Genomic DNA, 26,835 nt, shown 5'->3' on the forward strand with positions numbered 1-26,835 from the left:
TTATAAAATGTGAAGGGTTTTGAAAGCAGCCACAACTTGCTTCTCTATTTCATGTCTGTTTTGCAGACTTTTCAGTGAAGAAATCTGAGGTAAATTCTGTGCTTTTAAACTATGTGCTAGAGTTCTTTCCTCTTTTGGTTCTTCATCTGATTGTTTTGCTGAGAAAGGTTTTGGTTTAGGAATCTTCTTAGCATATTCCAGAGCCTAAAAATATAAAGATTGAAATTGACAATAAAATCAGAACAACAATTTTAAAATGGCAGGAGTACATAAGAATTTTCATACTAGATCAGATTAAGAGTGTAATAATTCCATATATTGTAGTGACTAGTACCAGATGCTTTAGAGGAAGGTGCAAGAAACTCTGCAGTTATCGAATAATCTGCCCCAAGGAAAATTGCTTCCTGACCATCATTAGTTAGAGGTTGTCTTTATGCCCTGAAGCATGCAGGTTTATATCCCTTCCAAAACTTTTTAATAACAAAAATAGTATTATAATTTTGTATATTCTCACATGCCTTATAAATATCAAATCTGTTTTTCATTCCTGTTAAGCTCTTGACCTGAATGATATCTCGTGACAGTGAGTTCCATAGCCCCAGAAAACAGAGATTTGTTCTATAATAGACCCCCCCGTTGTTCCCCAAAAATTACATTACAAAAGACCTAAAATGATAAATAAGATGCTGAGATACGCTTGAAGACTTTCAAATCAAAGCTTAGACTAACTTTAATGGAGTCCCTTGGAAATTTCATTTCTGGTTAGTTTGAAGGCTGATAAATTTCTTGACAAGAGAAGGAATACAATGAGGATTGTACAAAAATAATTAATAGGTAACTGACCTTTAGCAACTTTCTGTATTAGGAGTGTCTGGGATTGTTTTAAAAGACAATAAAAACGGCAGTGGGAGACCCTCTATCTTTTGGCATCTAACCCAAAATTGTTCTAGGAGTTAACTTCCATGGTTCTCTGAGGCCCATGGACAAGCCCTCTCCCTCTCACTCTAATGAGAGTTCTAGCCCCATCTAATGAGATGCTTTCTAGTCTGACCTTATGTCTTGATAATGATGACTTGATCTGAGGTTTTGCTGGCGGTTTCTGCACAGTAGCAACATTCTTCATGTTGTGCTCCTTAACTTGCTTTGCATATTCCTTTTGCTTATTTAACTTTTCTGTCTGGCAAATGAAAAATGTAATGGTTATTTAAAGTTTTGAGGGACCAGTTAATAGACCCCTTTACTGCCGGACCTTCCCATTTACGCCTGTGAGGCTGTTTAAAATAGATATGCCACTAATCATTGCTCAGCAAGGTCGTCTTAAAAATCTAGTTTTTCAAGGTTAGATAACTGTAATTCTTTATTTTCTTTATTTAACCCATTTTCTGTCTCTGTTTCCAACCATTTGTTACTCTCAGGCTCAGCAAGGTATTTTAGTTTGCCCCAGTCAGGAGCTGGTGTCAACATTCAATTTTTTTCCCCCATTGCAATTTAATAACACTTTATGGGAGTGACAAGCTATATAAGTGTTGCCAAAGTGTTAAAAAGAGACAGAACCCTCTGCTGTATGGAGGAAGGCCATTTTGTAGCAATGCATCTCTCTCTCTATTGATATAGATTTGAGATGACCAATCTATCTCATTTACTGCAAGGCTGAAGAAATCACTGTAGCTTTTAAATTGCTCCAAAGGGCTGATGATTTTATCATTTTAGCTATGCAATGCTCTGTGAAGGACACTATATAAATATAAAGAGTTATCTTATCAGTGAGGTTCAAGAGTACATGGGATATATTCTAAAGCTCTTGAGATGTACAACTGCTTAATCTAACCAGTAAAGTCACTGGCAGTGAAGAGGTCAAATGATATTTTTCATTCAGAACTTTTTTCTGACAATCTCCTCCTCTTTGGCACAGTAAGATCAGAGGTTTGCTTAACAGTGAGTGATGTGCATTCAGCTACTTCCCTGTTGCACTAACTCTACTGTATTTACTTTCATTTTCTCTTCCAAGGTTCAAGGAGACTGTCTTCTGCACATGAATGACAGTGCAGCTCAATCATGTTAAAGTCATTCATGTACACTTCAACTACCACAGGGAGAACAAAGTAGTTTGGACTTGCCTTCAGCTGGATACTCACCTGCTGAAAATTCCTTTAATGGATGCCTGCTTCTGGGAACTACAAAACTAGAGGGATGAGTCTATCAAAGATACAATTGTCTTTCCTTGTATTATACACTTCTCCCTTTTTATGTGCATGCATGAGTTTTCTGGACAGATATCCATGATATCAAAGGAAATCTGGACTCTTAATGTTGGTAGTGAACAAGTCTTAGCACACTGGGGAATATCCAGAGGACTGGAAGAACGCTTGTGTTGTGCCAATATTTTTTTAAAAAGGTAAATTAGATGACCTTGGTAATGGTAGGCTGTCAGTCAGACATAGATCCTCGACAATGTAATGGAACGGCTGATATGGGACTCTAATAAAGAGTTTAGATGGATAATATAATTAATGCTACTCAGCACAGGCTTATGGAAAATAGATCTTCTCAAACTGACTTGATTTTTTTTATGAGACTGCAAATTGGGCTGATAAAAGCGTGTGATGGGGTGTAATTCCATCATCCGTAAGGCAAGGGAAAGAACCCCAAATAGAAGACAGGTCTCTCTCATGGAGAGAAGCCCTGGGATATGGTTTAATAGACAGGAAATAGAGAAACAAACTACCTTAGCAGTTCAGGCTCCTGCTGGGGGAGCCCTGAGGTAGAGTCAACAAGAGAACTACAGTGAAGCCCAAGAGGGGTGGAAGGGCTGTTAGTTTGAAGATTTGTCTGGACTTTTATTTGGACTTGCTCTTGCAGCCCTGGAAAGGGTTTAGACATTTTTGTGACTTAGGCTGTGTCTACACTACCGCGGTATGTCGACCTACACTATGCAACTCCAGCTACGTGAATAACGTAGCTGGAGTCGATGTACCTTAGGTCAAGTTACTGTGGGGTCTATGCCATGGGGGGGGTCAATGGGAGAAAATCTCCCATCGACTTACCTTACTCTACCCCTGACAAGAAGAGTACAGGGATTGACTGGAGAGTGATCTGCAGTCGATTTGGCGGGTCTTTACTTGACCCGCTAAATCGACCACCGGTGGCTCAATCTCAGAGCGGCGATGCCAGTTGTAGAGTAGACCTGCCCTTGGTTGGAGGGTCAAGCCACAGAACACCCAGAGGGGAGTCAGGAGAAGACACAGACTGAGAAAGCTGCAGGTCCAAAGGAGAGCCCAGGTGGGGGAGACCGACAAAGACCCCATGCAACTCTGCTACCAGAGACAACGGGGCGCCCACGAGGTAAGGATGTGCTACTACAATACAGTGTTGATGTAATAAATGTAGATGTCTTGGTACCATGAGAAGTTTTGATTAAGAAACTAGAATGATACAAAATCAATGGCACCTACTGAAGTGGGGTTAGGTCTCAACCTACTGAAGTGGGGTTAGCTCTCTGATGATTCTCTATTTTACAATTAATTGGATGATTTCTGATGGGGTCCCTCAGAGATCTGTTCTTGGTTCTATGCTATTTAATATTTTTATAATGACTTGGAAGAAAACAGTCATTACTGATAAAGTTTTCAGATGACACAAAGATTGGGGGAGTGGTAAATAATGGAGGATGGGTCGCTGTTATAGAGTGATCTGGATCACTTGCCAAGCTAGGTGTAATCATATGTATTAATATGGCTGAATGAAAGGTCATATCTGGAAACAAAGAATGTAGGCCATATTTACAGGATGGAGGTCTCTATCTTGGGAAGCTGGGGCTCTGAAAAAAGACTTGGGGTTCATGGTGGCTCATCAGCTGAAGATCAGCTCCCAGTGCTATGCTGTGGCTGTAAAGGGCTAATGTGATTCTTGGATGTAAAAACAGGGGAATATTGAGTAGGAATATGGAGGTTACATGACATATGTATTTGGCACTGGTGTAACAGCTGCTGGAATATAGTGTCCAGGTCTGGTGTCCACAATTCAAGAAGGCTGTTGAAAAATTTGAGAGAGTTCAGAGAAGAGCCACAAGAATAATTAAAAGATTGGAAAACATGCCTTATAGTTAAGTTTGATAGTAAAGGGCTCTTTAATCTAGCAGATAAAGATATAACAAGCTCTAATGACTGGAAGTTGATCCAATTGTTGAAAGCTAGACAAATTCAGACTAGAAATAAAAAGTATATATTTAAATGAGGGTAATTAACCACTGAAACAACTTATCAATGGTTGTGATGGGTTTTCTAACAAACATATTCTAGGTCAACCACTTGAAGTAAGAATTAATTCAGGGAAATCCTATGGCCTATATTATGCATGACTTTGGACTAGATAATGACAATGGTCCCTTCTGGCCTATGAAAATTAGCTGTGGATTTGTGCAAACCAAGTCTCAAAATCTAGCATATATTTATACCTAGTTTTGCAATGAACTGGCTAGTGTGAATGAGTGCTAATGGATGATCAGCTTTGTTCAACTGTATAACAAACTCTATATTGCTAAGGAGAGTCTCCTTTAGCACAGGTGGCTGGAAGTTTGAGTGTTCTATAAAAAAATTCCAAAGGGCAATGGAGTGCAGCCTAATGACAGGCATGATGTGCTAGGTGGCCATGGACCTGCATCAATATTGTTTATATGGATGAGAGAGGGCATCTGGCAAGAGAGATGCTCATAAAAAAAAAAAAGGGGGCTACTTCTTAGCCTAACTGGTAGAGGAGATCTTAGTGGGACTCATGAATGGAGTAGTTAACAGATGCCTGACTAGAACATTATCTTTATCATTTATTTGATGGTAATGCCCACCTATGTACTAGTTGCTTTCCTAACACTCAGAAGGATGGTCCCCTTTGCATTTAATATTTAGCTTGAGTTAAGGGTATAACCTACCAGGCAGTTTTTAGTTACTTTATCAACTGTGCTTTCATCTCCATTGCATTCTACATCAGCTTACTTTGCATAACTTTGCAACATAAAAAGCAGACAAAATGCTATCTGTGACACTTACTTTCTCTCTGACTGCTTCATAGTCAGGTCCAAGGCCTCCGAGCTTCACATCCAGATTCATGTAGTTTCTTGGCCTAGAAGACTAAAGACAGAAACAAATACATCTTCCTTTAACTTGGTATGGAAGGCAAAAATCTCCCTCAGTAATGCAAAAGTCTTAAAGGTGTCTTTACCCTGAGCAGGTATGTCCTACTATAAATTAAAGTGAGTAAACGTAATTTGTTTCATGTGATAATATTCCTTTAGAAATTTCCCATATTATGTGGACATTTGAATGACTAACAGGCTAAACTCCATTTTGTAATTTGTAATTTACATTTCATGAGCTGGATTCTGTTAAACAGCTTAAAATGACAATGCATTTGGCAGTTATTACATTAACAGAACTTTTGAACAGAGTCTTGTAGCAAAACTACAGAAAACACCCTGCTTTTGGTGATAAAAGAGAAGTTCATATGTATCCTCCTCCTCCTGGTAACTAATTAAAGACCTTGTGCCTGGGATAGCAAATTCAGTGATAGTGGGAGAGAAGGCACAAGGTGGAGTCCTGGACCTACTGAAATCAATGGCAAGAGTCAGTGGAGTCAGGATTTCACCCAGAATGGAAGGAAGGGGAGGAAGACCTGGGGACAAAGACAGAGGCTCTAGAAGATGGTTTGGGTAGACTGAGTGTAATTCTGATCTCAGTTACACAAGTTAAATTATTCCTGATTTACACTCAAGTCATCAGTGTTGCCCCTAATTTACATTGATGTAACTGAGAAGAATCTGGCCAAGTAGCTTTAAATTAACAAACTTCTTGGAAAAAATCCCTACCAAAACAAAACGCACAGCTCATAAATCCAATCAAGAAAGTGCTCTGTTGCCAGAGACTCCCTTAATCTTATGAAAACAATATGTAATATTTTCTAAAATGACTCCCCTTTACAATATTATATTGTGATGCATGACAATTAGACACTGTTTTCCCATGAGGCTAGTCAAATTCTTCTTGCATCTTTTGAGTGCCCTTATACATTCTCAGAAATGCCATAAGTAACACAAGAACCTTCTAATTAGGTTGACTTTGAACCCAGTTCCCAATAACTAGGGATTGCAAAGTTTACTCTTTCCCAATAATACCGCTATATGGAACCTCATTTGGCCACATGACAGTGTTGTGAGCAGCACCCCTTGACCCTTTTTAGTTGGAAGCAACCATTCACCTAAAAAGGTGAAAAATTAACAGTACTAGCATGGAACAAAACCTTTACAAGTGAATTGGATGCAGCAGGCAAAAAGGAAGGTCATTGCTAGGGGGATCACGGACTATGTTTTTGTTGCAATGGCCACAACCGAGCCCACACAAATGCACTGCACCCATCCTCCTGCTTGGGTGCTCTTTCACTTCTCTTCTGCCCCTGTGCTGATCCCCTGTGCAAAACCCTTTTCTTGGTTGTTTGTGTGGGGAGCCAGAACTTCATCTTAATCCGTTTCTAACCATCCATTATGTTCGCTCCAGGATAAGGTGCTTTTCTGGATTGTCTGGGGAGGGCTGGGCATTCCTGGATCTCGTTACATCTGTTCCAAAGAGATTCAATTAACGTTCATAGCTGGGCTAAATTTTAAAAGCTTGCCAATGAAAACGCTTAATAATCCAGACTCTGGCTTGCTTTATTTTCTTTCTGGCCTTCTACTGCAGTAATTCCAATAATGGAGTGGCTACAGAAATGCCAAAAGAATTTCTACTAGCAAAAAAAGTACTTTCTTCAAATGATGAACATGTTTTAAGTCAGACCCAACTGGCAAACAAATAAAATCTATATTACATTAGAAAGTATATTAGACTTTCTTTTGAGTCAAGAATCCAAACTCTTTTATGGAAAAATTATATAATCGTTTTTTAAACTGAAGCTAATACAGGGAGTTAACCATTTAGCTGTATGGAATAAAGCCAGGTTTTTCTCAAGCATCTGAAGTAATTTCCAATATATTTTCAAAGCCAAAATATGTGTGTGAATTAAATTTGACCTTGGTGTGTTTGTATGGACTTCTGTTTAATGTGAGAAGCTGGGTTGTACCGCGAGACATAAACAATCCGATTCTCCACAAAATTCTTCAGATTTGTAAGTGTGAGAGTTATTGGGGAAAAAAGGACAAAAACAATGGCTGGAACACAGGGAATGGAAAAGGAAGGAAATCTGCCCTGTAGTTACTATCTTAATCCAGCTAACCCTTCTTAGAGGCAGTCAAGCAGCAATACACGAACTGCCTCCTAGATGAAGCACATGAGTAATTATTCCAGCTTAGCTGCATTTCTCAGTGCAGACAAGCTAACTTCTTAAACATTTAATTTGTCATGGGTGTACAAGGATATCTTTATACCGTTCCATTGCATCAGTGGTAAATGGTTACAGTATGAAATTCGGACACACAGAAGAGACAAAGAGCTCAGTTTTAATAAGTGATCACAATGGGATTGTCAGTAGACCTGGAATAATGTTTATAACATTAGCTTCACAAATCCTGTAACTTTTAATGTTGTTCAGTTTGAATTCCCTTGGAAACCAAGAGATTTGATCTGACTGGCAAATGGGCATGACAAGGATAATAACTTATTCAGACTTGCGGCCTGGCTACCTGCTGTCCTATACAAATGGCTTCTTTCTCAATCATTTTACCACAGGAATAACTTAAAGGATAAACAGTTCCCCATGTGTTCTAACAGGTGACCTTCTCTGAAAAGTGGAGTGGAAAGATGCAGTGGTGAATTGCTTCAACTCCTTGGAATATAAAGTGTGGGAGTGAGTTGGTCAGATCAGCTACTAGTTATTTTCTTTTTCCAAATCTGCTTCTGCCACTGACTTGTTTGATGTTGGGCAAGTCACTTAACTTCCCAGAGTATCAATTCCCCTTCTGTAAAATGGAAATAATACCCCTTTTAAAGTGCTTTGAGATCTATGGATAACGAGCACAAAGTACTAATTTAATCAGAGGAGGAAACAGGAATATAAAATTGGTTTCTAACTCACCCATATTTTCTTACCTTCCTAGTCCCTTTTTCTTTCAGCTGTTTTTGCTTTTCCATTTGTAGCAGGTACCCTTCTGAGTTGCTGCGACTAATTTTCACTTGGCTTCCTTCACTTCTTTCTGTGTTAATTTCCGAGTCACTTTCTACCCTTGGGATTACAGGTGGAAACAAGCCAGAGAACTGCCTTTCGGCAAGGTGAGTGTCTTCCAGTTGAGAGATTTCTTGATGATGTTGTTCCATTGTCTGTATAAGTTGTGTGGTTGGAGAAGGGCCTGCTAGCGGCTTCTGAGCAGACGACTGGGATGGCCTCAATTTAAAAAAAAACAAAATGCAAGAAGGAAATTGTGTTTACTCATACCTAGATGCAAAGCCCCAATAAGCAATCTGTAAACTGAAATTGTCATTCCTAATCAAACATATTTTAAAAACCGTTAGATATTGTTTGCTGGGTACATTTTCAACTCATTGAACTACTCACTGTGACAAAGTTCCTCCTCTACCTTGGTGGGTCTTGTGCTTATTGGCAGATTTGCTCGCCTTGGAGCTTCACAGAAGCCCTCAGCTTGGCCGTTTTTCTGAACCCACAGTCCAGGTCGACGACTCCTGTGTCTGACCACGAGTTAGAAGGATTTGGGGGGAACCTGGGCCCGCCCTCTACTCCGGGTTCCAGCCCAGGGCCCTGTGGAATGCAGCTGTCTTGAGTGCCTCCTGGAACAGCTGTGCGACAGCTACAACTCCCTGGGCTACTTCCCCATGGCCTCTTCCCAACACCTTCTTTATCCTCACCATAGGACCTTCCTCCTGGTGTCTGATAATGCTTGTACACCTCAGTCCTCCAACAGTCCACGTTCTCACTCTCAGCTCCTAGTGCCTCTTGCCCCCAGCTCCTCACACGCACACCACAAACTGAAGTGAGCTCCTTTTTAAAACCAAGGTGCCCTGATCAGCCTGCCTTAATTGATTCTAGCAGCTTCTTGATTGGCCGCAGGTGTTCTAATCAGCCTGTCTTAATTGTCTCCAGAAGGTTCCTGATTGTTCTGGAACCTTCCCTGTTACCTTACCCAGGGAAAAGGGAACTGCTTAGCCTGGGGCTAATATATCTGCCTTCTATTACTCTTCTGTAGCTATCTGGCCCGGCCCCGTCACACCACGCAAACTTTCAAAACATCAGAAGTGAACATGGCCATTTGTGACTGATTCTAATCTCAGTCACACACTCATGTATACCAGGAATAACTTCATGAAGTCAACTGTGGCAAACGCTGGGCCTGATCCAAAGTTCACTGAAGTCAATGAAGAGATATCCATTGATTTCAGTGGGCTTTGGATCAGTTCTTTTATGTAGGTGAAAATCAGGCCCTTTGTGTTCATTTAAAGTAGAATTTTCATTTATTACCATCAATCCACATACAAGCTCTATACAAATAGTTTTAACCTCTCATGCCTTTTTCATGATAGTGGTGTCATATTTTATTCTTCTAAGAACTTCTGCACACAAAACCGTTGACTTTGATGGGAATTTGATAAACAGAGCAAGTGCAGGATTGGTAAAAATGCGACCAGCTGCTTGTACCTTATATACACGAGCACCACTTCTGGTGGACCTGCAATTGGGGAAGATTGTTAAGAAGAATACCAGTGAAACAAGTGTTGAAACATGAGTGGCAGCGCACTGAACTGCATTAGAGCAATTTGGGATTTTCATTCTGCATTGCCACAAGCTGGGTTTTGGTGTAACCAAGTTGAGTACAAATAGGCTTCTCTAGACTCAGTTTATGAATGATGCAACTAAACGTTTTTTTGTTTTGCTCTTTAATGCCAGCTTTTCAGTAACCATTCTTAAGCTTGATCTTGCAGTCCTTGCATGTACAAACACACTAAGATCAATGGGAATTTCATGTGTAGGAATGGCTAGGGTATTGAAAGCTTAAAAATAGTGTTAAACTGTTTATTAAATCAAACACTAATGAACAAACTAGAAGTTAGGAACAAATTACTGTGGTTGAATGTATCAGATTTTTCTGAACACTTCCTTGGCCTTCTCTAATATGACTTCCTTGGTATCATGTACCATTATGCTAATAACATTTTGAAACATGGGTCCTTACCACAAGCTATTGGTAGCATAGTTGTTGTGATGGCTCTTGTCTATATAAAATTGCTTTCTATGATTCGGAGTTGAAACTTGGTCTTTTACTGATTCTTGAAAATTAGCATTGTAAGTAGATGCAATGCTTTTCTGGTTTAGGAGCACCTGACCCTTGGCATACCCATCAGGTGGAAAAGGCTCCAAAACATAACTATTCTGCAAATGTTGCTGATTATACGGCGGTCTGTTTCCGGGGTTGTGCTGATATTTCTTGTTTTCTTCACTAGTATATGCTGAAGATAAATTCAACCCAGTAGGGTTTTTATGCATTGTTAGTTCAAGATGGTGCCTAGATAAAGCCAAGTTCGTGGAGATTTGCTTCTGATTCCAATTTACCAAATCTGAATTATTTTGTGAAGTATTTGAGTGTGTCCCCCAATCTGCTGCTGAACTAGTCTTAATGAAAGGAGTCATTGGACCAACAAAAGGATTTGTTTGTAACCAACTATGCAGTGAACTATTGTCATCTTGTTCAAGTTCTAGCACTTCAGAAGAGTTGGAATCCATATGAAAGTTCTCAAATTCTGAAACATTGCGATGTGTGTGATGCTGAGGTCTTGGTTCTGCTAGTCTTCCTGGTGGACGCTGGACATCATTTGCTGGTAAAGATCTCTCTCTTAGCACTTGATTTAATTTTGTTCTGTCTGCCTGTGGCTGTTTATTTCGGTGATCCTAAAAAGAGTATTGTGAAACTCTGAGGTGATCATTTTGCATGCATATTAAATGATATCTTGAAGAGACAAACATACTAAACTTACACATACTTTTTGCTGCTCCAACACCTTTCATTCAGGGATTTCTCTACATCCACAAACCTTAGGCTCCAATTCAGGACATATGCTTAAATTCCATAGAAGTCAGTGGGATTTAAGCATGTACTTAAGGTTAACCATATGCGGAAGTACTGTCTTGTTTTTACTTTACTATACTTGTATGTATAATAGGCCAGATCTTCAGCTACTGTAATCTGTGGCAAAGTTGTTAACGTCACTGAAGTTACATCAATTTATATCAATCGAGGATCTGGTCCAGTGTATAATGGAGAAATTTTGGAGTCAGATTTTCTTCTGGTATAAATTGACACACTTTCATTGACTTCAATAGAGGAGTGCCAATTTACAACAGCAGAGAATTTGGCTCTGTTTACTGGTTGTTTTGTTGCTAGATTTTGAAATGGGAGGTGGACAGAAGGCATTCACTTCTGATTTGCTATTGCTGTTTATGATTTTAATTGTATGTCGAAGTGTCATGGTTTTTAGTAGAAATAAATAAAAATATAGGTAGCCAATTATTTCCCTCTCCCACATGGTAAAAATTAAAATACTATAAAAGGAGCTAGTGGCAGAGCTTTGCTCTGACAAATTATTGGTCAAAAGCTCTCCAGACTGATGAAATAAGTATTTTCCCAGTGTGATCTATTTAGTGTAAATATGTCTTTAGATGTCTTTGGAATTGCAAGTTAAAGCTCTCTCTATATATAGTAAGAGATTTGCCTTGAGTCATTGTCTGCATGTAGTGGTCTCAATTCAAGTTATTCATCCCTTTCCTTATTGCTAAAATCCACAGCACTAGTCACAGTCTAGATTACACAAGAGCTTTTCGAAGGGTGCATTTTTTTAGACTTGTTTGCAGTGGACAAAGAAACAAGTCAATATGCACAGTTTAAATTGTTTCAGTCGTTAAACCAAGTATTCATGTGCTTGTAAATCCTGCAACATGTCATCCCAGCAACAAACAAACAAACAATTCAGGAATTTAAATTCAGCAGGACTTCTCTCACTACCCAAAGCAACGTACTTGAAATCTGGGGTTTACTTAAGATTTATCATCTTCCCAATTAAGGCACCAGGTGTTGTTCCTTTTGAGGCAAGATATGGGTTCCCTTAGAGGTAATATACAAAGCCATTCTCAGTCCATTTAATCTTCATCAGAACTGAAATCCTCCATTTCATCCTCCAGTCTCACTAGGGTTCCTTTGTTACCAACACTTGCAATCACTACAGAGCATATGCACTCAGAGTAACTGCTTAATGGTAGGTATTAAGTCCACATGTAGAGCTGAATGTTTTGGTGAAAGCTTTAGCACTGGGGAATCCTGGCTCCTGGTGCCAAGATGATAATTTGTTAGCTAGACCTCTTCCATAATGATTAGTGCTTTTACCGATGGTGCCACCTATGAAAGGGTCCCAGGGTCTCAGCATGAACCAGGGACAAACTGTGATTGAGCCATTGCTTTCCCACTTAGATGGATCAAGTAGCATTGTAAAATTCTTCCTCCACTAAGAAATTTGAAATCTACAGAACATCTTTTACCATGAATAATAGCATAAACTGCTGTTTGCTCTCTTAAGGAGCACAGTTTCTTGCCTCAAATGAACAGCAGCAAATTCAAACAATCTGCTTGAGCTACTTCAGAATAAACTTAATATAGAAACTAGGGCACAGATTTTTTGAAAGGAGACTAAGCAATTTGGATGCCAAATTCCCATTAATTTTATGGGAACTAGGTGTCCAAATCCTTTAGGAGTTGACAAAATATTCTGGGCTTAGCCTGTGATTCATAGCCACCTGTGTGTGAGGGGAAGTGTCTGAGGAGAAGGAAAACACAAAAACAAGAAGGAGAAGAAAAGCTTGCAAGAAAAATAAGCAGATTTGTTTACACTTCTCCTTTCGTAGTCACATAGACCCAGTTGGCCACTATCCTATGAGCCATCTGCAGAGCAATTTCTGCAATATCAGGATATCTTGTCACAATGTTTGATTTTACCTGTGTAGATGGGACATACCCATGTTATAACTATCTTAAACATACAAAAGATCTGTAAAAGCAGGTGGAAATGGACATGTAAAGACCAGGAGAGCCTGATCTTCCACTCAGTTACATCAGTTTTACACCAGCATAACTCGGTCAGCTTCAAGTGGCATTACCTCGACACACAGTCCAATATTCTAGCACTTAATGCTTCCTCTTAGACTGGTTTCAACACCAAGAAGCAGATATAAACAGTGGAATGAGCAGAGCTGGAGCTGGTGCAAGGTCTCTATCTGGTGACATGTGCCAGCTGCCAAGGAAATGCTTGGGAACCTCTCTCCAAAGTGACAGAAGCGCCTCACTGGGGAATGCTGTAGCCTGGAACATGCAATGAATGGAGAAAAGCCCAGCTTTCCTATGGAAAAATATCCCCAGAGGGGACTGTTGATCTCCTGCATCACGCAGGTTGGGAAGTCTCACCCACTAGCTCCTGCATCAACCTCACTGGCTACTGGCTGAGCTGGACCAGATCTTTCAAAAAAGATGTCCAGTCTCAACTTGAAGATTTCAAATCATGGAAAACTCCAGACCCTCCCCTCCACCTTTACCATGGCATTGCCTTGCTCTTGCCTCAAGCCAGAACTTCACACAGCATCTGACAAAACATGAACATGTTCCTGGAACATCTTGGTTTTTATAAGGTCAGTAAGAGATTTGATTCCAGGTTCAATTTAGCGGAGAACGGCACAATGAAAACCGATGACTGGAAGTTAAAGCCCAAAAAATTCGAGAGAGAAATAGAGCACAATTTAACAGTGAACATGAATAACCACTGGAACAAACTATCAAGGGAAGTACTGAATTTTCCATCTCTTAATTTTTCAACTTGAGACTGGATCTCTTTATGGACAACATGCATCGGTGAAAAACAGGCTGTTGGACTCAGTATGGGGGTGGATGTGTGGAATTCTGTGGCCTGTCTAGATAATCTAATGGTCTCTTTTGGCCTTAAAATCCTATGAAACATGGCATAAAACTGGCACAGTGAGTGGAGAATTAGGCCACAGGGCTTTAGCACAGTACCATAAGACTGCTGCAGACTTGGTTTTGTCCATCTACACAACAAGCGGTCAGTTCCATGGCAGAAATTGCTGCATAAGAAGGTCCTTCGGTTGCTGGTCCCTATTGTTTTGTCTCCAGCACCTCTTGAGAAAGTCACTGTTACACTGCTTCTAAATTCCCAAATAGAGACCTTCATTAACAAAATTAAGATTGTTTTTACAAGTGGGGAAAATTTTACCAACTGGGAAAAAACAAGATTGTTACAGAACTCAATCAAACGCAAATGGGAATTCTCAGCTAAGATTATCAATGAACATTAACACTTACCTTATACTCTGGTTATTATTTTTAGACTCTAAACTAACAATACAGTCTGCCCTGATAAGAAATAGGACATAACCGTGATGACCCAGGAGCTGACCAATGAGTGAATTGTGATTTGAGTCCTTGGTTTCCCTCTTATTCCAACAGGGAAGTGATCTCTGCCAACCCTTAACTAGGGACAGATTTCTTTCCCCTTCTACTCTGTTTTAGGACTGCTTAACTCTTGTTTCTTTTTACTGCATGTTTATTTTCTTTAGGAGAACAATTTTCTGCTGATATAGAGAATCAAGTGCTGTTGGCCTTGTATCTGTTTGAGACTATTTTTGGTCTTATTCAGAGCATAATCTGTTTATTCTTGCCCTAAACTGACTATTCCATTCCTTATTTATGCCTAATTAAATATCTTTCAAATACTGTACTCCACTTACAATCTTCTGCATTAAAGCTGCATTGCTCTTTATTCTAAGAGCAAAGGAACAAAATGAATCTCTTGATCCTTACAGTCTCCCAATTTCCTTCACCACTATAGTCTGAGCAGCAAACTAAATTAATTATTGATGCTACCATAAATAGTTTTCACATCTGTTCTAGCTGGATTCTACTTTCTCAGGTGCTTCTAAAGTGCATATGTCTTTGTCAGTGATGAAACCTCGTCTACTCTGGCCTTATTCCAAGAGGTAATTATTTCACTGCATTAGTGTGAAAGGCAGTCAGCCATCTACTAGATTTATCAATTTTAGGTAACTACCTAGCTTGACAGACCCTAAGGTGCATCTCCCTCCACCTGTAAACATTTTCTGTCTTAAAACATCGCCTTGATAGAGATCAGCACCCTCCCACCCCAAAGAACACAGAATGCAACAATGAAATTAAGAAGCCGTGGTAACTCACCAAAAACAGTGAGCACTGCATGTATTAGTTTTATGGGCCAGTAGCACCATATAATCCTAAAGAGACTTGACCTTTTAAATCTAGGATTCCTTGAAAATTGGAGGTATAATGTGGATTTAATCCATCATATGGATCTAGCAGCATAGTTTTTGTGCTTTCATAACTATCTTTCCAACTCTATAAATCCCCCAGCTACCTAACTAGTTGGACAGTCAGTAGGTAGTCATGGGATTTACAGAGTAGGATAGATAGTTATGAAAGCAGATACTATATGCTACTTAATCATAGAAATGTAGGTCTGGAAAGGACCTCAAGAGGTCATCTAGTCCATTTCCTCCATGCTTAATGTATGTGATGGATTTTAGTGCACAAGATTTGTGGACTAAAAAGATATTTCGGTGTATTCTCGATAGCCTATTTTACTTTGGTAACTACTAATTTCTTTTGACATTGTATTAGAAAGCTATAATATTAAAACCACCTACCTATCTATTTCTCTTGCAAAAATATGGTCTATTAGTTAGAGCGTAGCGCTGGGAGCCAGGATTCCTAACACGTTATGTGGCCTTGGGCGAAAAACTTAATGTCTCTCTACACTTGGGTTTGTCCATCAGTAAAATGATTAATGCATTTACAAAGGTCTGAGGCATAACTGATGTGCAGTTTAGCACACTTCATGTGCAATGTAAATGATTAACAGCAATGCTTTGAGAGCCTCAGATGAAAACCATTAAAAGAATTTCAAAATAGTAAGAAATATTAAGAAACAAATGTAACAAATCTGCCACAAGTTAAATTTAGAGGAGAAAAAAAATCAAGAACATGATTGTTTGTATTATAGATTCCAAAAACCACATTCATATGCCATCAGAAAGGAACCTTTAGTTGGTGTGACCTCTGGAGCCATTTGTCTTCAGGATCCATGCTGTGAAAGTCAATGGCATTCTGAATAAGCCTCTCATCAGCAGTTTTAACATCTGAAACCTAAAGAAGAAAAACCTGTATTAAGAGCCACAGTGGGTACACTGCGGTAGTTCAGTGGGTCCAGGAACAGCATAAAAGATCTATGGATGGGGTTGGGTGGGGAAAACAAGCAACAATCTGTATGCTAGTACAGGTAAGCAGTAAAATGCAGCATTACATTATTCATGGCAGGACAAAGATGGGGCCAAATAGGAACATAGGCAAAGGGAGTGCACAAACAATTCAGTATTATTAGAGACCATGGTAGCGTGTCCAATAATAAGAAAGGTTGTGGATGACGTTCTGAGCACTTTCAGAGAGAATGAAAGTTGCATACCGTAGGGACTCCTACTCATGGCAGAAGCTAATAGATGACCAAGCTGCCCACTATACGTAAGGTAGAGGTAAGCAGACTACACATCCACCACTGCCATGCAGACAATGACCACTGCACTAGAAGAGTCATGAGAGGACATACACCATAGCAAAGCCTAGACCAATGAAGTTACTCATCCAGTACAGAAAGCCCTATATATCAAAACTATGTAGGTAGAAAAGTAATGGGAGTAGCCACAGAGCACAAATAAAACTTCCACCACTTATAGCCAGGCAGTAGGCAGCAAACCACTTAGATGCAAATCGTCGTCTTCATGAGCAAAAGCATAGAACATAAACATCCCCCATAACAGTGGGCATAGTAGGTGCACATGGGAAATCAGACCTGAGGAGTTATTCAGGGGTGATCATAGTCTACTATAGATTTTAAGGCCACTATCAATATGGCCACATCAACCAGCAAAAATGCTATGGCCAGAATTTTTAGAAGGGCTCAGTACCCAAAACTGAGGCAAGATTTTCAAAGAATGCATCCAGATTGTCAAAGCAGGCAACAGGTGGAGAATAAGAAGCTATACAGGCCTGCCTGTCTGCACATAGTACAGCAGGAATCAGAGAAAGATCGACAGCTCAAGCAAGTATTAAGTGCGAGAGATAAGTAGCAGCCCCCATAAACACTGCAGAACTACAAGCCAAGTAACAGGCTCAGCCAAATATGTGATACAAAACTTGTATAGCAGGCAAACTACATAGAGCATGCTAAAGCATGCTCATCATGGTGCTGTTAAGGGTGCCATAAAAAGGAAATGAGACGTTTCAACAGTTAAGCTTTTTCTGACTGGAAAATGGAGTCAATGAAAATTTTCCAACCAGCTCTAACTGCTGTCTCCTATAAGAGGAAAACAGATGCTATGGCCAACACCAGGGTAACCGTGAGGTGCTAGCAAGGTGCCATTGCAGTATCATATTGGAAATGCACAGAGTGTGAGCTGGGAGCAATCCAGGCAACAGAACGAAACACATACCATATTAAAACAACTGATCTTGTCTGTCTCCTATTACCTTTCTTTCTGCCTCTTTACTGCTAGATATTGTCCTGGTTTGCTTTTACACAATGCTTTTGCCATGATCCATAGCTAAATATGACAGTACAGTACAGTACCCAAATAAGTGGACAATTAGCCAGTCCATCCATTGTTGTGACAACATACCCGGCTGCTCTACTAAGCCATTGCCTGCAGTAAGGATAACTAAGCACCACTGACGAGTGGGTATGGCTAATTTGGGAAAGGCCACGGGCAGAAGATGTCTGTGACTGGTGGAACTACTAACTGTGCGAACGTGAGCTCAGATCATCAATGACTGTCTCTTTTCCACACAACCAATCAGCATCCTAGCTGGTAGAAGAGCACAGACAGCAGTAGTGGCTGGGGCGCTTATAACAGCATGGCAATCCAAAGAGCATACTTAAGGGACAACTACACAAGCTTGTTCAGGGTCCACCTGGAGTAGGCCATCTGGATTACACTGGAGCTGCCTAAGACCAATGACCCAAACAGTGAAGTGAGTACTAGATATCCACAAACTGAGTACACAGGGCAAATCACTTGAAATTAGGAAGCATTCATACGGGTGTTGTTCTCAGGTAAAATACCCAACTGTTATATCAGGGTGCTGTGTACAAGTGAAATGCCTAGTTTAATGCTCTGGACTTATATCTAAACCACGCACACACATGCGCTTCGGAAAGACTATGCAGTTCCCACAGATTGCAGAAGAATGCACAGCAGACACTTAGCACCTGAGGAAGCTCCATGAGTCAAGCTACAGTTTCTTAAGAACTGAATACTGACTTATTGCCATCAGGCCAGCCTCTCTCTGGACTAGCAGCAAGTGCTTTGTATCCCACCAATGATCCACAGAGCACAGTATGAGAACCACTGACTCAGGTAATATGCTGTAGCCAGGTCTATGCAGGTACCTGCCTCAGCTAGTATGAACAGGAATGAGTTAACACTAGTGGGGGTTGGCTCTTATTGCTGATATTTCAGGTGAGGCATATTGCTGCAAATGGTAATGAAAGAGTCTACCAGCTCTCCTTACAGGAAAGAAATTAACAAATTAGGAAGACTCTTCATAGGTTTCCTTCTCCACAGCAGACAGAGGAACACAGCTGTTTCATTGGTAAGATGTTTTTGGTGGAACCCACTGACTCACTGCATTGACAGTTTACTGGGCAGGTAAAGCATACTTCTACATTATCTCTTTGAAAGAGGAACAGGACACAACCTCTGCCAGCATTTTTTTGTGAACTATTCTATTAATACCAATCAAATTGAGAAAATGATCAAATGAAATTGCATTTTGAGCATCATAAGCTGTGTAATGTCTATTCTGTTAAATTGAGGCCCATAATTGCTTCTCTACTGAAAAGATACAACAAAGACAGCAATCATGGCATGTCATTATCCCAGACTAGAAAACCGGCCTTTGCAGTGAGGACTTCAAAGGCTTGTGGTTCTCGAATTGCATTTGGCTGCTATTGTTGAAGCGCAGGCAATCTTGATTAGGTGTTTACACTGAAGTAAGGCGCAGTGCACAGAGAGTCTGAGTGCCTTGGTCTAGAGCCATTAAAAAATTGTACATTATGTTCCTCGCTTTGAAGTAAGAGGTTTCTAGGGAGGAAAGCAACTCATATTGAGTACAGCTGAGCTAGATTGGGCAGCTACTTCTCTCTCTCAAAGAAACCCATCATCAGGTTCTTAGAGAATCAGGCAGCGCTGCAAAAAAGTTGATGCTTTATAAAATGCTATATGAATTAATGAACATACATATCAGCCCACACACACGCATTTGTAGTATGTTTGGGTGTGTATATATAGCCCACAGATCTAATGGGCTGTGAATCTTACAGTAACTTGGAAAAAGGATCCTTCGGTATCAAACATTCAAATATCTTACTCCATAGTAAGTTTTTACAGAGATGATTTAGTAAAATTACATGAAAAGCACTCTATATTTTAATGCAACATTTTATACCCACTATACCTCACTGTTAACTGTGTTGCTAACAATTATGACAGTTCTAACTTGCTGAAAAGTGGAAAATGATCCAGTTTATAAAGACAACATCCAAAGCATGTATTCTGGATGCTGACACAGATATCCGAGATGCTATTTTTTGTATACTTCTCATCATTCTCTAATGTCTATTATCCATTTCTTAACTATTCTCATTTAGTCACTTCAGTTAACTGATTAACTTACCTGCCTTGACTGTTCAATTCAGTTTCAAGAACTTTAAGATGAATTATGTTTCAGAGATCAGGTTTCAGACTGGTAGCTGTGTTAGTCTGTATCAGCAAAAAGAACAGGAGTACTTGTGGCACCTTAGAGACTAACAAATTTATTTGGGCATAAGCTTTTGTGGGCTAAACCCCCTTCATCAGATGCATGCAGCGGAATATACAGTAGGAAGATTATATATATACACTGAGAACATGAAAAAATGGGGGTTGCCATACCAACTCTAGCGAGAGTAATCAATTAAGGTGGGCTATTATCAGCAGGAGAAAAAAAAATTTGTAGTGATAATCAGGATGGCCCATTTCAAACAGTTGACAAGAAGGTGTGAGTAACAATAGGGGAAAAATTAGCATGAGGAAATTGTTTTTAGTTTGTGTAATGACTCATCCACTCCCAGTCTTTATTTAAGCCTAATTTAATGGTGTCCCATTTGCAAATTAATTCCAGTTCTGCAGTTTCTCACTGGAGTCTATTTTTGAAGTTTTGTTGTTGAAGAATTGCGACTTTTAGGTCTGAAATTGAGTGTCCAGAGAGGTTGAAGTGTTCTCCGACTGGTTTTTGAATGTCATAATTCTTGACGTCTGATTTGTGTCCATTTATTCTTTTGCGTACAGACTGTCTGGTTTGGCCAATGTACATGGCAGAGGGGCATTGCTGACACACGATGGCATATATCACATTGGTAGATGTGCAGGGGAATGAGCCGCTGATGGTGTGGCACATGGCTCAGGTACATTTGTGGGCACACACACACGTTATTGCAGGATCAGGGCTTTAGATTGTAAACTCTTTGACATAACAAGACATAGTCCCTGCACCAATGTTCAGCCACTAGTATAATTAAATCCCAATCCCTGATTAGGACCTCCAGGTGCAACCACGATAACAACACTACTACTTACTACTAATATGTAATGCTAGGCATAGCCTACAAATATATTTTCAGAATTTCAAAATGGGAGATAAAAGATCAACATAACCTTTAATTAGCCTTAATCTAAATTAATAATTTTTGCCATCAACTGAATTATAGATGGAAAAGCAAGTGCTCTTAATATCTCTTCTAGCAAAGAGCTTGTCCACTATTCCACTGTTGTAATACATTCAGCAGGTGCCCTCTAGCGTTTTCATCAGCTGTTCATTAGCCTCTTAGAACGGTACATAATTTACTATGGAAGGTCTCACTAGCCAGCTTTGTCAGAGAAATCTGTGGTATAACTCAACAGTGTAACTTTTTATGTTGTAACTTCCATTTTCGCATTAATCTATGCAGTGTAGTTGTAGCCGTGTCTGACCCAGGACATTAGAGAGACAAGGTGGGTGAGGTAATATCTTTTACTAGCTTTGTGTGGCTTTCAAGCTTGTCTCTCTCACCAACAGAAGTTGGTCCAATAAAAGATATTCCCTCACCCACCTTATCTTGCTAATCGTCACATTATGTAACATATGGATAGTGCTGTATTGCATTGTAGTCCAGTACATTTAACCAACATTTTCAAAAGTATCCCCTAATGTTGGCTGTTTCAATTTTGAGAACAGAACTTGAGAAAACTAGGCCCTTCATTTCTAAGGGATTGGAGTACCAGCAGCTTCCAATGATTTAAAATAGAATTGTAAATGCTCAGGAAACCTGAAAATCAAGCTTGAGTTGTCTGTTTGGACACAAAAAGAAAAGGAGTACTTGTGGCACCTTAGAGACTAACCAATTTATTTGAGTATAAGCTATTCGTAAGCATGTAGCTCACGAAAGCTTATGCTCAAATAAATTGGTTAGTCTCTAAGGTGCCACAAGTACTCCTTTTCTTTTTGCGAATACAGACTAACACGGCTGTTACTCTGAAACCTGTTTAGACTCACAAAATCTGGCCCCTCCACAGTTAGCAGATACTCTTGGAAAAATGTGGGCCTAAATGTCACTGAGTAAATGTGTGAATGCATCCACCCAGACTGCACCGTATCTATATTGTATGCAGCTTGAAAAATCAGAGAAAAGGATATAAATTGTATTTTTATTGTGATCAGAGCAATTGGAAAGTTGCAAATGCAAACTTTTTATACTGTTAATGGGATCAGTTTTTTTGATTCTCTCAAAACTATTGTATTATCAGCGTTCTACCATTAGGAGTCATTTTTCTTTCATGCTGCAACACTGCTGTTGTCCACCCATAAGGAGACAAGTGCATACATTATTAGAAGAGCACGCAATGGACAAAATCAGGTAAGCTAAGCCAAACACCTCCAGTGCAGAACAAAATGTATCAATTAATAAGATGTGATGAAGAATTGAATCAAGTAAGATGGATAACTTTATCACTTTATTACCAAGTAAAATCAAGAGTTATAAAAAATAAATTTCAACATTTTGCATGAAGCTTACAAATAGTTCTGGGCTCATTACCCAAGAGACCACCTCTCCCCTTCTGTTCTGTCAGAACAGTTGAGATTCTCGAGGGCAATGCGGTCACTGGTCCCTGGAACTTGCTTTTCAAGACTGACCGAAGGGCATTCTCAGCTGACAGCCCTTGCTACTGGGACCTTGCTCCCAAGACATATAATCCTGAGTCTGGTAACCATCAAAGAACGGGCTTTTAGCTAATGTACCTAATGTAATCAATTAGCATTGGCACAAAACATTTTTTTGTCCAAATCAGGGCATGGATTTGAGTCCTCCATTGGGATGCCTCTAAAATTCAAGTCCTGCCCTCTGCTGCATAGATGAGCTTGGAGAAAATGGCATGAGCAACCTCTTTCCTACCTACTGTTCAACTGAATACTAAGAGTGAGGCGTGGCTTCTGCACCAACAGCAGGTGACATAGCCAGCTTTCTAGAAGTCATAGCACAACTGGGGGCCATTGAAAAGCTACAGCTGGGAATATGAACACCACAGAACACTATCATCCTATCAAGGGCAAGGAAGATACACAGCCCAAATGGTTTCTTCCATCAGTTGTGCTATGGAGAATCATGTGATTGACAGAAAATCCAGGAATCACTCTGCAAAACCAAGAGATTTAGTAGGTGTGCCCCTTTAATCAGTGGCCCATCCATTTAGTTCATAACCTGTCAGGAGATGTTCTAAATACAGTGCATTACCCACCTGCCCTTGATGAACTTCCTCTCGCTTTCTACTGTGCCAATGAAGATAAGAATCCTGTTTCTGTGTAGCTAATCCCAGAGTAAGTTTATTTTTTTCCACAAAGTCTTTTTTTGCTCTCTGTTGCTGAACTTCTACAGATCGAGGAGAAAAAACATCACTGTATGTACTGGAACTGTGTTTGTATTGACAATCATCTGCTGATAGGTCTTCTTTTGTATGCAATCTAAAAGGTGCACTGCTTATCCCAACAGGTTGATCATCAAGGCTTAACAATTCTGTATCAAATGCAGAAGATACATTCTGTCTTTCTACCAGCTGGTTATTTTCCTCTAAGATGTGCTTGGAAGGGAAGTAAAATGAGTCCTGACAGGAGCCCTGTGGGATTTTCTCAATAACGCGGTGTCTTCTATTCACTTCAGAAAATTTTGGATCCTCTTTATTGCTCTTCCAGTTGGGATTGTATCTTAGGTTACAGTATCTGTCTGTAGGTTGCTGCTTGCTATGAAAACCAGCAAAGAAATATTAACATTTTAAAAAGAGAAACACCATTCAACACTTTGAATAAGTTATATCTAACCAATTTAATATTCCGGCCTTTGCCCACACTTGTGTATACCCTGACACATGTGAGAAGTTCTACTGAGTTTAATGAGACCATTTGTGTGTAAAGTTTCTCATGTATGAGACCATTTTTAGGATTAGGGCTCCAATAGTTACACTGAACATGAGCAAAAGATCCACAAAGAGCACCTTCTTAATCTTTAATTTTAATTGGCATTAAGTGCTAATTAGGCTTAAAACTATCAAATCTGACCAAGGAATACAACATTTTCCTTATATAAATTCATCATGGCACTTACAGGGGGGAGAGGGGAGGGGGAGGAACACCCAGAAAATGCAATTATAAAAATGCAACAACTACCTTTTTCAACTGTCCAGTAAAATTTCATTTAAGAGGGAATAAATTATAAAAGGCCATCATTACGGTTTATCTTCCACACAAAATTCCAATCACTCCCCAGAGACTCTGCTCTCTGAGGAAAAGTGATATTCCAATTAACACTGGTCCCTCATGAGTACTGGTTACCTAAGAGGGAACAGCCAATAGATTTTTATGGTATTATCTCCATTCATTGCCATGCAATGCCAAGATATGTCCTTTGCTATTTTAATAGAGCTTTCCCAAAAGTCTTATGTGTAGAATACAGATTGTAGCTGAGATGAAAGAGGAACACAACTATGTCATGCATCCATGTGAAAAAGCCCCAGACCAGAAAAGAAATTTAAAGAGAGAGAGAGAGAGAGCGAGAGAGAAGTAAAGTAAAGGGTTGATCAGCAGTATCTTAACTGGCATATATGAACCACATTTTAGGAACAGTTGTCCACAAAGTGGGTTTTTCAACAGTGTCTTAAGAAGTCAGGCACCCAACTCTTACTGGCTTTCAAGCCATGGTTACAATCAACCTATTGGCCTGCTGAACTCTATAAAATCTGTAACAATTAACTTTTAAAGCATCTACTCAACATTTATTAACACTTTCTAAACTAGTTACAAATGTACTTTAATATAAAGTGTGATCTAAATAACAAATAGAATCTAGTTCTATATTGTTTCAGAGAAGTGTCGGTGACCTGATATACTTTGTACTTGAGATAAGTGTTTCAATTCCTGATAATTTATACCAATGAAGTAACAGCAGTCTTAAAACATTATCATTATTCATAAATGTAAATCATATGCCAGAATAAATGCCTATTTTGAAACAACATAAGCACAGAAATATGTAATATTCTACTAAAAACAATCACTCAAATAACAAAATACGATTCCAAAGACGCCTATTGTGTTGAAATGTGTGCACAGCGGCTTGATTGTATTATGTTGTCCAGGTCACCACACTGGAACAAAATGAGTATGAAGAGCTCCTTCATCTCTAATCATCTGTAGACAAAACACACACCTCTTATTCCTCCCCCTGATTTGATATAAAGGTTAGATGGACTCTGTATTCAACACTTCTGTTGATGAGCAGACAACAGATGCAGGGTTTCCTCTTCAAATTCCTAGGTTAGTAATGGATGTAGAGAGGAGGTTTCAAATGCATATACTATCATATTTGCTCCAGTTAATGGACTGTATTTGAGTACTTACTGTGACAACTTCAAACAAAATAAAATAAAATTTCCATTTAACGAAGAGCCTCATATTCAGCATAGTATTCAGTCAAAAAATTACTAAAATTAGAGCATGTTTCTAGCACAATTAACATCCTTTGCACTGGCAATAAAATGTTCAGTAACTGGCCATTTTGCGTGTTGAGGAGGTGAATAAAAGCACGCTATTAATCATTTAGCCTTCATTTGTTTGCCACTTTATTTTAAGTAGACAGTTAAATTGAAATGGCACATTATTATTGCTTCAGGTTTAATTTAATTCTCTTAAACACAACAATTATTCCCAATTTATACAGCATTAAACCTTTGATGCATATGACAGCATATTCAATTTTATTTTATGTATAAAGTTAATGCTTTTGTAAGAATGTGTGAGGATGACAGACAGTCTGCTGGAATTTTTAATTTTGCATTTATACAGTTACTGGATAAAAATGCATCTATTCAGCCCTCCAATTTTTTCAATACTGTTTTAAACATAAGTTTTCTAATATAAGTGCAGCAAACCAAAGTGATTAAAAATCACTATCTGAATGTAACAGTGAAACATGCATTTCTTAAATTATTTAGAAAGATGCCCCATCCTATCAAGTGCATAGAAAAGAACAACAGTCACCAACTATCAGTTTTGAACAAGTATCCAGTGCGTTATCATAAGTGCTTTAAGGCTTGATCCAAAGGCCATTCAAGTTAGTGGGACTCCTTCCACTGACTTAAGTGGGCTTTGGATAAAGCTCATAGAGAAGAATGGATGTCTATTTTTACTGGGCCTATACCAGCAGAAAATTGTATCACTCAGCTGTACTGGCTGGCACTGTGGGTGAACAGAGGCAAGGCTCTGCTCATTTCCCCACACCTCCCTGCCCACCTACTTTGAGGGCAAGTGAGTGAGTATGAAGCACCCACCTACTTTTGCACTCCCAGAACCAATGTCTAGGTAGCTTATATATGGGTGTAAGGCAGGTTCTGACTTCCCCTTACTTTCCTGAATGGGAGTGTAGTCAGCGCAAGCTACAACCTAGCCCTCAGTGAACAAAGAATGGCTGTTCTCCCTTCTTTTCTAAAGCAACAAAGTTGTACAGCACAGTGCATTTCAAAACACATCGCCCTGAATTCACATTCACATTAAGGCCTGGTCTAAATATAGTTTTTGTGCCAATGAACTATTTCTATTAGGTGTAAGTTACATTTATGCCCACTTTAATGCACTACCCAAATGGCTTAGAAAGGACTTAGGACAAGAACAGTCACCTATCATAGCTAAAAATATATTCCTTACCTTTCATTATTATGGTTCTGTTTTCCATAATCTTTTCCATTTGAAAACTGTACTTTGTCATAATTTGCTCCTTCTGATTCATTCAGACTTTTCTCCTCCAGACTATCTTCATCTAAGCTGTCATTCTCCAGCTCATCAGAAGACTGGCCTACCAGTACTTCATTTTCACAAATCCATTTTTGAAGTTCTAACTGATATTGTATCTCTTGAGTAAGGCTTTCAGAATCAGACTCCTGAGAGTCATGCAGACTTGGATGCCAGTTGCCTTCACTTAAAGATGGTCCTTTTAAATTAGTATGATGATCATGTGGCTGGATTAATACTCTTTGAGATAAGCTATTATTCATGTTGCAAACGTGTAGAAAGGAAAGAGTGGAAAAATATGATTCAGATATGAAGAATTCATTCCGTATCTTCTGCTGCAGTGTAGATCAGACCTGTATTTAGGA

At 39.4% G+C, this 26,835-nt stretch overlaps 1 protein-coding gene across 1 annotated transcript; it reads right to left on the reverse strand.

The window, feature by feature from the left end:
* JHY (junctional cadherin complex regulator) lies at positions 1-26,733 on the reverse strand. Its single transcript, XM_077839984.1, has 8 exons — positions 26,387-26,733; positions 22,933-23,431; positions 16,109-16,213; positions 10,160-10,872; positions 8,067-8,358; positions 5,043-5,123; positions 1,052-1,177; positions 1-204 (listed from the first exon to the last, which is right to left on the reverse strand). Exons 1-8 carry the CDS (start codon positions 26,731-26,733, stop codon positions 1-3), a joined length of 2,367 nt encoding a protein of 788 aa, XP_077696110.1.
* Between the last annotated feature and the right edge of the window lie 102 nt (positions 26,734-26,835).

Source organism: Eretmochelys imbricata, chromosome 22, assembly GCF_965152235.1.
Source record: "Eretmochelys imbricata isolate rEreImb1 chromosome 22, rEreImb1.hap1, whole genome shotgun sequence".
Taxonomy (NCBI): domain Eukaryota; kingdom Metazoa; phylum Chordata; order Testudines; family Cheloniidae; genus Eretmochelys; species Eretmochelys imbricata.